Source organism: Caloenas nicobarica, chromosome 2 (genome assembly GCF_036013445.1).
Source record: "Caloenas nicobarica isolate bCalNic1 chromosome 2, bCalNic1.hap1, whole genome shotgun sequence".
Taxonomy (NCBI): Eukaryota; Metazoa; Chordata; class Aves; order Columbiformes; family Columbidae; genus Caloenas; species Caloenas nicobarica.
Window position 1 is genome coordinate 115,117,080 of NC_088246.1, and position 13,239 is coordinate 115,130,318.

The window sequence follows — 13,239 nt, forward strand, 5'->3', positions numbered from 1 at the left end:
CTAATGAATAGCTAGATATTCCCTTGCTACAACTTGTGTCATTCATTGCCTTTAATCTTGTCAGTGTGCAACTCCAAGTCTGGCTCCACCTTTTTCTATAAAGCTCCACTGGGCAGCTGACGACTGAAGCTTTCTGTCTCACCTGAACACTGTTCAGGCTGTGAATGAAAACATAGTGCTGGCACCTCTGAGGAATCACTGGTAGCTAACTGTTGGCTGGACATGGTATTATTGAGCACAACCCTTTGTTCTGCCTATTCAAACCGTATCTTTCCAATCTGGCTACATGAAGAAACTTGCTCAAGTCAAGACAAACAACACGTGTTGCTCTGTGCTCATCAGAGGCGCCCATCATCTCAACAAAGATGCTGATTGGGTTGGTAAGACATGCTTTATCCTTGGTAAAACCATGCAGGCTGTTCCCAATCGCCTTCCCATCCACATGCTTGGAAACAAGTTTCCTGAGAATTTGTAAGATTCCCAAAGACCACCCTTAGACTGGGCTGCTGTTCCCCATCTCTTTGGCCTTCTCGGGGCAAGACAGATGTGCCATTTGCTTCTTTCTTATCATCACGAATCTCCCAATTGTCATAACCTTTCAAAGGTGAGAGAGAGCAGTATCATAAGGATACTGGCCAGCTTCCTCATGACCCTTGGTACATCCCACCTAGTACCCTGGACGTGCGTTATGTCCAGTTTGCATAATGGGGACTCGGTTTGATCTTCCTCTGCCACAGTAATGCTTTACTCTCCCAAGATGTGCCACTAGGCACACAGCCCTGACAGGCCTGAAACTGACATCATCAATGAAGGCTGAGGCAAAGGCAGCAGCATCAGCCATTTCCATGTCCTTTGTCACTAGGTCGCCGATCCATTAAGCAGTCGGCCCACATTTTCATCAGTTTCCTTCCATTCCTCAGATTTGAGCAGACTAACTCCAGTGGAAAACAAATTCTAAAAAATCTGCTGGTGTCAGAATAATCTAAATTTCCAGGAAAAAAAACCTCGCTGCTGGTAACTTCTAATACTTGCTTTCCAAACTTGCAATACACACGTACAAAGGATTTGTTGAGCCACACAATTTATCCATTAGATGTAGCACAGCTACATAATTAATGATGCTCTAGGTCCTACTCAAGCAATGATTAGTAGTTTGTTTTGCTTTGCTTTTGCTTTTTTACAAAATCTGATGTGCTAACATTGATCTTCCAGCCAAAATACAAATTGAGAATTTATATACTGTTTCTTCCTCAAATTCTTCCTGTTGGAAAAAATATATTCTTTTGCTCCTAGTTAATACAAATGAAAGCTAACAGCAGATACAAGGTCAAATATCAAACAGAAAACTTCTCAGCCTATTGGAGAAGTGACTACATTTCGCTTTAGAGCCAAGTCAATTAAGCCAAGTCCCTCTGTTCTGCACCTCAATTTTCCATCTTGCACCTTACAAGAAAACATGTGGCTGGGAGATATTCCTCACATTGCTCACAGATTCTTCTTTAATGTGTCACTGATGCCAGCTGAGGCTCCAAATGCAGAGCAGAGAGTTTATAATTCCTAACAGCAGATACTACTGCTATTAAACCAGACTTTTCTCATGAAAAGAAAAGAACCGTTTTGGGGCCAACATGTTCATTCCAATTTAGTTCTTGCATGTCTTGGTACAGTGAGACAATGTTATTACCCCCCAAACTGAGCAACATCACCCTGCTGAAAACCTTGACTTTGACTGTATCACCTCAGACTTGTAGTTTCTGATGATAAGACTCTTTGAAGTTTTAAGTTGGAATAATTATGAAATATTGATGAAGTAACATCATATGAAATAATGAAGAAGTAACATCATAAATTCTAAAACTGCTTAAACCATTACTGAAGTCATTCTGGCAGCACCAGGAATAAAACAAGACTATGTAATAACATTTTTTTGTTTTTCACCTGTGTATAAAACCCATTGAGTGAATTGCATCTAATGCAAGTACAACTTCAGCAGTATAAAATCTTGCCCATTTCTCCGGAACATCGTAGTTGCTCATTAAATTCACAAGGTCTCCACCAGGCATGTATTCCATCACCATGTAAAGGTAACGGTCATCTTGGAATGCATAAAATAACTGTAAAAATAAACAAAAATCAAGTAACTGAATGTTCTGATTATCTTTGATCTTTTGCTTGTTGGAAATCAAGAATTTCTGTGCAAACTGACTTATAGAATAAAAGAATTGCAACAACTACTGCAGCAACTTTGCATCATCCAGCAGACCTCCTAAAAAGGAATCAATCTCTGGAGTAAATATCAGCCAGATCTTCTGTCCCTTTGTATTGGAATGGAAGAAGTAGAGTCCTGGCTATAAATTTAGTGAATTTGGTGCAGTAAATTTTGAGATAATTTCAAAGAATGCTCATTGCCTAAGAGGACAAATTGCTTCCTTATTTACGGAGATGCTAGTTGACAAATATGTAAACAGGGAACTACTTTATTGCAAACACCTTCCCAATTCTCTTTGTATTGTAACTAGATATTTATTGTTCTATTGTCAATTAATTTATTGTCTAGAAAGAGAGCCTAAATTTTAAACAATTAAGTATAAACATTTGCCTTACAGTTGTCAATGCTCTGTTCGACATGAGTAGTGCAAGCAGGTTTAAGTTTCCTAACTTAACACTTCCTGAAAATCATAAAAGTAGTCCCAGACAGATAGTAATGTATTTACCTATTCAATCTAGGTAAATCTTAAATGATTTTGTTTAATGCTAAGCTAACAAAACAACTTACAGGCTTAAAGGTAAGAATAGTTTAAATGAACAAGTTAACATGTGCACACACAATGCATGATGATTACTTCAGGCATGCTCCTTATTCAAAGGCAGCAATGTGCCCCCCAAAACTGTCAGAGATAACACTGAAATTAGGAAAAAATAACCAGAGCGGGCATAATTTGCAGTCAAATACACACAGAAATTAGAATATACAGAAGCTGTGTCTTAAGCATGTCTTTTGTTGTTTGCTGGATGCCTCGAAGAATTACTGCAGAGCAGGCTCACCAATATATATCAGGCGAAGTGTTTTAATAAACATAATAGCTTATCTTGTAAATGTTATGACAAAATACAGCTTTGAAGCAAATGCAATGTCTGCTATTTGCTGTGTACAGAATTCCTAATAACGTATTTCCCTAACAGACCAATACAACCAAGAAGGGACTTTGAAAGGCTACAAATGAAAACATGTAATTGCAAGTCATGCAATGTTGCAACAGAACTATTTGATAATGATAATACTTTAAAAATAATATCATTATACCTGAACAACCCAGGGACTGTTAGCAAAAGCCATAATATCCCTTTCTTCCCAGAAGAATGCAGAATCTGATCTTTTTATCATCTCAAATTTGCTCAGAAGCTTCATAGCATACACTCTCCTTGAGGATTTATGCCTTACCTATGAAAACAAATGTGACATACAGAACATATTAGTTCGCCATATTAACATATGAAGAAAACGGCTGAATATACTACTTTTCATGCTTCACCATTTAACAAGTTTTATAATACCCTTCACATTTTTATAAAGAATTATATATTGTAGGTCTACAGAATAATTACATTCCGTTATCTGACAAAATATGTATTGCTCTTAAAATACTTGCTAGAACTAGTCAACATAGAAGTGCATAGGCATAACAGTCGCTTTGCAATTTGTAGGTATGTGTTTTTAAAAGGACAAATATCGGCACCTGTTAAAACTATGAGCATTTTCCAGAGTTCATTAGCAGACACGTATACTTGCTGCCATATTTCCAGTTTCTCCCACCAGTTCTCAAATCAATAAAGCAGAATGAACAAGCCTGGTTGCCAGTTTGTTACAAACAACACACAACATCTTTCATTTGTGAGAACTATGTCCACAAAAATCTGACGTAATCCCTGAACTGGCAGAAATTTTCATAGTCCTGAAGATTTGTTCAAGCGTCCATGTATACAGTGGCAAAGGCTCATTTTCTTGATTATGAGGAATACACATTCCCTTTTATTTTCATAGAGAAGCACAACTATAATGCAAAACAAGTACTTGTGTACTCTGAGAGTACTGAAACATGAGATCCTCAAAAACATTTCCATGGGATAAAAAGAAATAAAATTCCACTGAGCTAAAGGCTATAATATTATAAGACTACATCTTCTGAACACTGTATTCAGAAACAGACGCATGAGCAAATACTAGAGAATACATTCAAACGTACAAACAGAAACACAACTTACCAACTGAACCTCCCCAAATGCCCCTCTACCGATCACCTTCACCACTTCATAATCTTCAGCTTTCATGCGCAGATCCCTCATTTTATTTACTGTGTCTTTATCTACATAAAAGAAAATTCACATTTCATATATCATCAATTTAACTAAACCCATTCATCTCATTTCAATTTTTCATAGTTATTAGAAGATGGCTGCTTAAAGAGAGGACTTCCTTGTGTACCCAGCTTCCTATTGGAAGCCTCTCTGCAGAATGCATGACCTCATTCTCACTACTATGGCAACCAAAACCTGACATAAACGTAATGCAATGACTCTACTGTACAATCAAATCGCCAGACTTAATTTGGGAGTTTCTTTTAAAATAATTACCTGCAAAAAAAAGCCATGCAAAAATTTCATATCCAGCATGATCTTGCTCATAAGCTGGTCAGTATAAAAAAAGATTATTTCTGGATAAATATGCAACACATCTGAGAAAATATCATTAAGTGCAAATACAAGACACTCAAAGAAACTATTTTAAAAAAAATCACTTTTCTGCACTTTTATTATTTCTAATACTCAAAAAAAGTAGATTTTAATTTAAAACATGCAGTGGGAATCATTGCAATTGTTTATATAAACCTGTCATTCTATAAACTACAATAATTTACAAACTCCCAGTGGGCAGATATTCTAATTCCAAATTTGGTCAAAGATTAAAACAGTCTATTTTAATCCATGTAGGTCAACACTGGCATGAGATTACATGGAAAAGCTTCATGCTTCAGTATTTCTAAAAGCAAGGAACATCTACTAAAACAGATATGCTTCTAACAAAATAAATTATGCAACGAGATTTTCTTTTCAAAAATAATATTCTAGGCCTAAAAGCCAAGTTTAGGAAGAAGTAAGGACAGGGGAAGAGAAAAGAGGAGAAATGTCATTTTTTTAAGTTCATATTTAAAAAAACCCAAAAAAACAATTAGGCAGACAACGGAAAATTGCCATTAGATTTCTATGTACACTAGCCATTATCTAAAACAAAAGCAACATATGTACACTTAAAATTCAGTAAGATTTTATTACTGCAACAGGAACAAACATAGCTTTGTTTGAATAAACACTCTGTGGCATTCCTGTCTAATGTAAAGCCATCGCTTTACAATGCAGCTTAGAACTAGCTGATTTCAAGAAATTATATTCAACTTGCAAATTCTGAACAAATTATTTCACACAAGGATCAAAATATTCAGTGATTTTAAAAAATAATGTATGGCCTTATTTGCCCTGGTGAAAACTGACCTACAGTGGACGATGAGTAAGCCTGCATGGAACTAAAATGCAGCAATTCTCATGACGACAATTTTCTAGTCATTGTTAACTTACTGCCTAGTAATCTCACAACAAGAGGTCCACAACTTCTGAATGAAAAATCTTGATGTTGGTGCAAAAGCAAACTAGGCACAATATGGAAGCTTTAAACCGTTTTCAATCGCAAGCCTCGCCTATGTCCTAAACAGAATTATGGAAAATACATCTGAAGAGCAATCTAAACTAAAGATTTTTAAATAACGTAAACGGGGCTTGTGAGCAGTTGCAAATTGCAATTTACTGCTTGAGAGACATGCTAACACTGCATTATCTGCAGACAATGTTACAGTAACAACAGTGTTAGAAATTTGACCTCCGTATGCTAAGATCTGTTAAACAAGGTTTATCAGGCTGCAGCATATTTAAATAGGCAGTTCCTCACCTCCCACTCACAGCTTACTCTGTATGAGCAGGTGGGGTAGCTCCCATGGCAAAAGATCACATTCTCCAACTTGCCCTCAAGTTTGATTATAAGCTTAGATGCTGTCTTGAAATAAACTGAGTCCCTGCTGCAAAGTAGGGCTCTCAACCGCCTCGAATATTGATTTCTTTATTCTTTTAATTCTGTATGGTAGAAAATGAATAGGGTTCTACATCTGCAGTGTAAACCAAAAAAAAAAAAGGGGGGTTGGGGGGGCATGTAATAGGGCAATCAGTCTACAACATAAAAGAAGCAAATTCCCATTTTATTTGCAATCTAGAAATTCATTTCAAAGTTTGAGAATAATGGTGCAAACTGTTTGGACAATTAATACTTTAAAAGATGTCTTAAACAGTTTTCTATTAGAACTAAAATAAACATGAAAATGTTCCTACAGGTCTATTTTTTTTTAATCAGAAATTCACGACAAACTAGACTTCACAGTTCCCTCTAAGGCCACTACTCGCACATCCAGAGCTTGCTTTCATATTTCGGCAAACACAGCAAGATTTGCGTTCTGAAGGCCGTATGAAGTGAAATAATATGGTCTGTTCTCCACCTTCCTATTACTTCAGGTCACATCTTACACAGTATATAATTTATACCTAAAAGATATTCATCATTCATCAGCCTGTAAACATAGGTTTTCTTTTCCTCCACTCACAGCCCCAAATGCAAAAGTGAAGCTCTTTGAGACTCACTAATGATTTCACTATTCATAAAGATTACATTCAAATTATCTGTTGCAATGAGTATTTCCTTTGCCTAATCCAGCTTCTCTTTTCTCTAAGAGTTTCACCACACCTTCTCTGTAAATAACTGAACATACGAAGTAAGCATGTAACACTGTGTACAATATCAAATATAGTTTGAACTGTGAAAAGTTAAACAGAACATTTGAACTTAGGCCTTTCAGCAACCAGTTTACATGCAAGGGAGCCATCAACTAGATCTAGCGGACTCATGTATTCCCACAAATGGGGAATAACATAAAGTAAACCCCAGAAAATCACTATCATTGCTTACAGTTACACCAAGTAAACTATTTGAAAACACCTTGGAAACAGAAACAAAAACATAAATTTCAATGAAGCAAAGATAAAAATTACTTTAGTCAAATTACTTTATATTTGCTACAAAAGCCATTTATTACAACATTTAATTGAGATGCTTAAGCCTGTAAAAATCCAGTAATGTGATTTTAATTTCAAGGCTTGCTCTTTCAGTCCACAGGCAGAAACAAGTCTCAAATCAGCAAACATCTCTGCCACGATTTCCAGAATTTTTCAATTTGGCAGCCTGTAGAAAAGATTTAACTCAAATGTCTTTTTGGTTTTGCAGGTTTTTTTAATTATGAAAATTATGGAACTATGACCCCTATAAAAAATAAATCAGCTTTATTAATTTAAAATGTTATTACAAAGTAGAATGTGCAGGAAATCTGATAATGGAAAAATACGAAGTAAATGCAGAGAGGAATTCTGCACACACATCAGCTGCATGCACAAATAAATACAGCAGCTATGCAGTACAAGAATTTCATGGGATAATGAAAAGAGACCTTTTATACTAAAAAAAGAAGTCTACACAACACATGCTCTAGTCTGTCAGTGAACAAATTTTTAATATGATTTCTTGACACTGTATACATGTTGTGTCATTTAACCATTAATTGCTTACGATATATTAGTACATAAAATCACAAAGCAAATTATGGGAATCCAAAGGGTTGCCAAGGACAAAGATAACAGGCCTTTCTTTTAAAAGGCTTTGTGCCACTGAAAACAATGCCATTTACAGAGGCAACAAACTTGGACATTCAACTGCTGGGGGTTAGATTTGCACAGGTAGCTGTCAGTTCTCACTGGGAAATAAATAAATTATCAGACTCTTAAAACAACTTGCACCCAAAAACTTAATGCACCCCAAATCCTTAGTTGCCTTTCAAATAGCTAGAACTGCTTTTATTTTTTATTTTTGCTGGTATTTATAGTCTTTTGTTATTTAGTAACTGAAACATTAAATACTTACACCTGTTTAAGAAGTTGTCAATGTTTTTGTTTTTTCTTAAGGCAGGAAAATCCAAGTCATATACCAAAGCATCTAATCCATCCTGGGGGAAAAAAAAAAAAGGCAAAATTAAGTCTTTGGAAAAATAATTACACATGCTGCTAATTAAAGTGACAAGATAAAAACAGTTATCCCTATCTATTTTCTATACAAACAAAATAATTCCCATTTACTTAATGACTCAGCAGTTACATGAAACAGCTATTACTGCTCCATTTCCATTGAATTCTTCAAAACCTAATTTCTATCCACCTCCAAACAAATATTCTTCTATAAATTATTAATTACCTTAATTGGCTGCACATTTACATGAAAAAAACCAACAATTTTTTTCCAAAACAACAAACAGAAATTCTAATGAAGCTCATCAATGTTAAAAAGTCACAACATCTTACCCAGTAGGCACCTGAACATTCTGTGGCAACTTGCAAACAGGACAATGATGGTAACTTAATTCCAATAGCAGTGAACACCCACTTTTTATTCATTGCATTCAAAGGGAATTTTCATGAACAGTATATTGGCTTTATGCATTCTAACTTAAATCTAGAAACGAAGAGCCACAAGCCCATCTGGCATTACTACAACAGAACATACCTCTACAAACAAAACCAAAACAAAACACAAAAAAACCAACAGAAAAATAAAACAGTAACTAAGAAGATATTAGTTTTAAAGTCTTGTTAAGTGCCATAAACTTCCTGACGTAAAGTTCGTCTAAATTTTACAACAGGTATACATGATCCTTCAATGGATTGCATCTTCTCAAAGAAAAACTAAACAAGATATTTTGGTTGAAAACCAGAGACATGGTATCTAATGAAAAACAATCAAGTATTCTAGGGAATTACATCACGAAGACTCAGAGTTAGCTGGTCTTCTTTCTCAACTAGGTAATGTTTAAGTGGCAACTACATAGAGAGGAATGTCATAAAACAGAAATGGATTGATGTTAACACAGCATGCTAGGGAAATACTGCTATTTACTTGTCCAATTCCTACCTGCTGGGAGAGAGATATTAGGCTACGCATATCTTTGATCTGATCAGTTCAGACCTAATTAGACTGCTTTCAGCTTTTATAAAATTATGCAATACAGGATTGAAACCTGATACATCAAGTGTGTGACTGCTACACCCATCAAGTAACTATGCTCGAAGAAAAGCTAGAGTATAAGTTTTTTTAAAGCTTATTTTTCACGAATATGTATTAGAGAACACAATCTAAATTTAAAAATTAGACTTTGATCCCTCACTTCAAATTAAAACCTATTTTTCCCCTCACTCTATATGAGATTTTAAGCTATTAAAAAAATCAAGTGCTATCAAAATCAGAATCATTTATATTCTTGCAGTCCTCACTTTTGAAATGTGTGAGATAGAAATTATTTACTTCAGATATAATGAGAATAAGCAGTAGAATCATGTTAGAATTTGAAAACAGATGTAAAGAAATAAAACTACAAGGATAATGAGAATTCCTTTAAAGGCTGGATGTTATTACATTTGTTAATTTCATTAAAACATTCCTGTTTGAAGTTACCTCTCCATACAGTGGCTTAGTTTGAACTAAGAAATGTTATGAAGAAAATTATAAGAATCGAGAAAAACATCACAATATTTTCATAGTATTTTAAATAAAAGTCAGGTTTTGCATCTTGAATGCATTAAAGGATCATCTTTTTGACTTAAACTGATGATGAAAAAGGAAATCAAATGGCAATGAAAAAACATTTAATGGTCAGTAAAATAAATAAGAGAGTAAGAGGCGAACAACAACTTGGACTTGAGACTGATGCAGAAATAAAGCTATGCAGGCTGAGTGCAACTTAGCAAGAAATACTCTGTAACCTAGCAGAAGACACCTTTACCAAAGATACATAGTAAATATCCAGGAAATCCACTAAAGAATTTCAATTATTTGGTAAATTAAACAGAGAAAGCATGATAACTGCTTGTATAGCAGTACAAAGTATACCAGTAGCTCTATGCATCAAGCCCCATGCCATGAGAAGCAGTAGGCAAAGAACATCTACAAGGCTGCTAGGTCACATCCCGGGATTTTCAAAAGCAGATGAGTGATGGTGATGAATTGCCAAAGTTTGGGGTCCTCTCTGCCCATAAGCCTTCAAATCTGTTGAGTCAATCTATTTGCCCAGGGTCACAGCAAACACAAAACTTTTCCACACATCAAGCAGAAGCATAACAAAATTCTCAAAATGCTGGTTTGCTCTGGGGCAGTAAGATCACCTGCTTTATTTCACGGTTTGTTTCAAAAGTTAAAATTCAGTCTCGCTCTAGAGGAGGGGAGATCTTAAACACTGAATACAACAACATCAGACAAATGGAAATATTTATTCTTTTTTAACATCAATATATAAGCCTACACAGAAAAAAGTACAGAAAGTGTCGCAGTTGCATTGGTTTGTCAGGCATGCTCGGTATTTTGGTGCGTTTCTTTACAAAAGCTCTAAAATAAAGATGAAAAATAGTACACTTTTCACAGGCAAAAGCGAATTTCAATACTATTTAATTCAGAATTCATCACAAAAACATTGCCTTTCAGATTTTAGATATGGACTCTTTCAAGGAAAACACTTTAAAAAAACTTTGAAATACAGATTCAAGCTACTGATCGCACATTCAAATTACACTTCAAAATCATGCAAACAACATCTAAGGAAGCTGCATGCCAAGAGCTGCTTATTTAAAAGGCTCTTCAAAAATCAGCTCCCCTTTCCTACAGTATCCAGAGAAGAAACTATCCTGGTTCAAAATTTTCATTTAAAAAAAGGTAGGGGTATGGCAGTGCCCCTATAATAATTAAGAAAATCGTAAACCCTTAACTCTCAAAATCATGAATTTCTTCAACTGAAGTTATGTTTCTCAAAGAAAAACAACCAAACAACAAAAAAACCCACAAAGAAACAAAAAAACAACCAACCAACCAAACAAAAAACAAACAACAAAAAACCCCCAAAACATCGCATTATTTTAATGGTGGATTGCAAATACAAGACTAAGCTTAAGGTAATTTTAGAGAATTGTGAATAATGGAAGTAAAATATTTGGAATGTCTAGTGTATAATGTAAAACATGGAATAGACTTTTATTTCACTCACATTAACTAAACCAGAAGAACTTGTGAATGTTACAAGCTGTCCCAGTACAAAGGGAAACACAGAAGCACGGCTATTTTACGTGGTATCACTGATTAACAAATGGGGGAGGAGCACACAAGCTCAACAGCGAGGATGCAATGCCAGCTCAAAATGGTGCAGGTCACAGAGATGGGAATATACTATAGAGTTTTAGCAATAATGGTTAAGAGAAAAAGGGTAAAGGCCAAACGAAAGGAGACATTGCTGATGGTTGCAGAGATAACTCATCTGTCAGCTTTCTTGTTTCAGTCCTACTCAGTCTATCAATATGCTGACATTTTTCCTAATACAGAAAGGAAGGAACATCTTTACTTCAAGACTTGTAATAGCCATAACCTCCTCCTCTTAAAGAAAAAGGATACTAAGATGTTATTATAATAGGTAACCATACATCCAATAGTTTAATAATGTTTTATTAAAATAAGAAGGTCTCATGATGGATTTTTCCCCATTTGGATGGGTTCAATATATTTTTAGTATGTATCTTCTTTAAATACAGCACATCCTCTGTGTCTTAAAAATACACATTGTAGCTTAGAGGTATTTTCAGCTAATGCAAAATTATACCTTATTCTGTCATTGCAGAGCAATTATCCAGTTTAGCTTTGAGGTCTACACAGACACTTTCCTTTTATGTTAATAGTTAAATTAGATTACTAAAATAAATCAGTTTGTAAAAGCAAACATATGACTTGCACTTACATCTAACACAGTAACAGTATTTCAGAGGTGATTAAAAAAGAACAGTAGAAAAATCTTCCTTTCTAATGTCCTTGACTAAAACAGTTTTATGGCCTGATACAGTCTTTTCTGTATCACACTTGTTTAGTGAAACTCAAGAGTTTTGTAAATAGATTAATTTAAAACACCTCATTTTATCCTGAAATTAAACCAAGGCATACTAGTGAGCCATTACAATGTGCAGAGAGTTCTTCCATACAAAATCAACATTTCCACATATTCTCTTGGTTTGGTTTTGTTCATTACTATGCCACACTGAGAAGTTTCAAAAGGATGGATATATGGAGCGAAACCAAAGGTCAGCGTGGACTCATATGCTGCCTCTGGAGACTATGATAAGGGTGTCTAGAAAAGAAGATAAGAAAAAGCCCAGCATATGGTAGTACTTCTCTGGTGTATTTGTGAGCCAGAAATGGCACTGACATACTTAACTGCTCTAGACAGAATTTTCTTCAGTGATTTTGTCTAAACACTTTCAGTACCTGTTTTAATCTCTTGCGTTTACAGCATCATATAGACATGAATTCCACCGCCTACAGGCCACATTGAAGTGTACCTCATGCTGAGCTTGCCATTCTTCAAAGCAACGACTCTTTACCCACCTGCCACAAGACACAGCTTTACGCACTTCTATCATTTCTCCCTTGGTCATCTCTCTTTCAACTATCCTTGTACAAAAGCTATGCAATTCCCACCACCACCACTCCCCACTGCTTTTTTATTTCTCCAACATAGTTTTTGAATCAAGGTGAAAACTGCATATAGTATTTAAGATGTGAGTGCACCATAAGCACACAAAGCAGTACAATGTTTCCTGTTCTGTTCTTCATTAAATTTTAAGTTATTAACTGAAATATCTTCTTAATTTTTATGGTCACTGTGTATGACATTGATATTTCACAAAACTAGGTACTATAAATCAAAGCTAGTTCAACATTCAACAACAGAAGTACATAAGGATGAGAGGTTTTTCTCCCATGCACTCACTCAACATTAATCAATGCTGAATTTCACCTACCACTTTTAATCACCCAGGCATCACTGAATATTAATGTCTTCTGTGATTTGCTATAGCTTTCATTTTTACTATTCCATCATAATTAATTAATTGTTATTCATCATTTTTAGATCACTTATGACTGTGAAATAGCACAGACCACTTAGATTCTATACTGCTCTCTCTATTTTGAATAAACTGATCACCAGCTCTCCATTCATTCATCCATCCATC

At 35.1% G+C, this 13,239-nt stretch overlaps 1 protein-coding gene across 4 annotated transcripts in view; it reads right to left on the bottom strand.

Annotated features, from left to right (window-relative positions):
* The window catches only part of ROCK1 (Rho associated coiled-coil containing protein kinase 1), an 88,548-nt gene that overhangs the window by 47,252 nt on the left and 28,057 nt on the right, over nucleotides 1-13,239 (bottom strand). For all 4 annotated transcript variants that reach the window (XR_010605767.1, XM_065628347.1, XM_065628346.1 and 1 more), the window contains exons 2-5: nucleotides 8,069-8,150; nucleotides 4,264-4,364; nucleotides 3,305-3,442; nucleotides 1,939-2,114 (exon numbers count right to left, since the gene is read on the bottom strand). Coding sequence is in view for 3 of the 4 variants with exons in the window: in XM_065628347.1 (XP_065484419.1) it covers nucleotides 1,939-2,114; nucleotides 3,305-3,442; nucleotides 4,264-4,364; nucleotides 8,069-8,150 (497 nt within the window). In the remaining variant the exon portion in view is untranslated. The remainder of the gene's footprint in view (nucleotides 1-1,938; nucleotides 2,115-3,304; nucleotides 3,443-4,263; nucleotides 4,365-8,068; nucleotides 8,151-13,239) is intronic.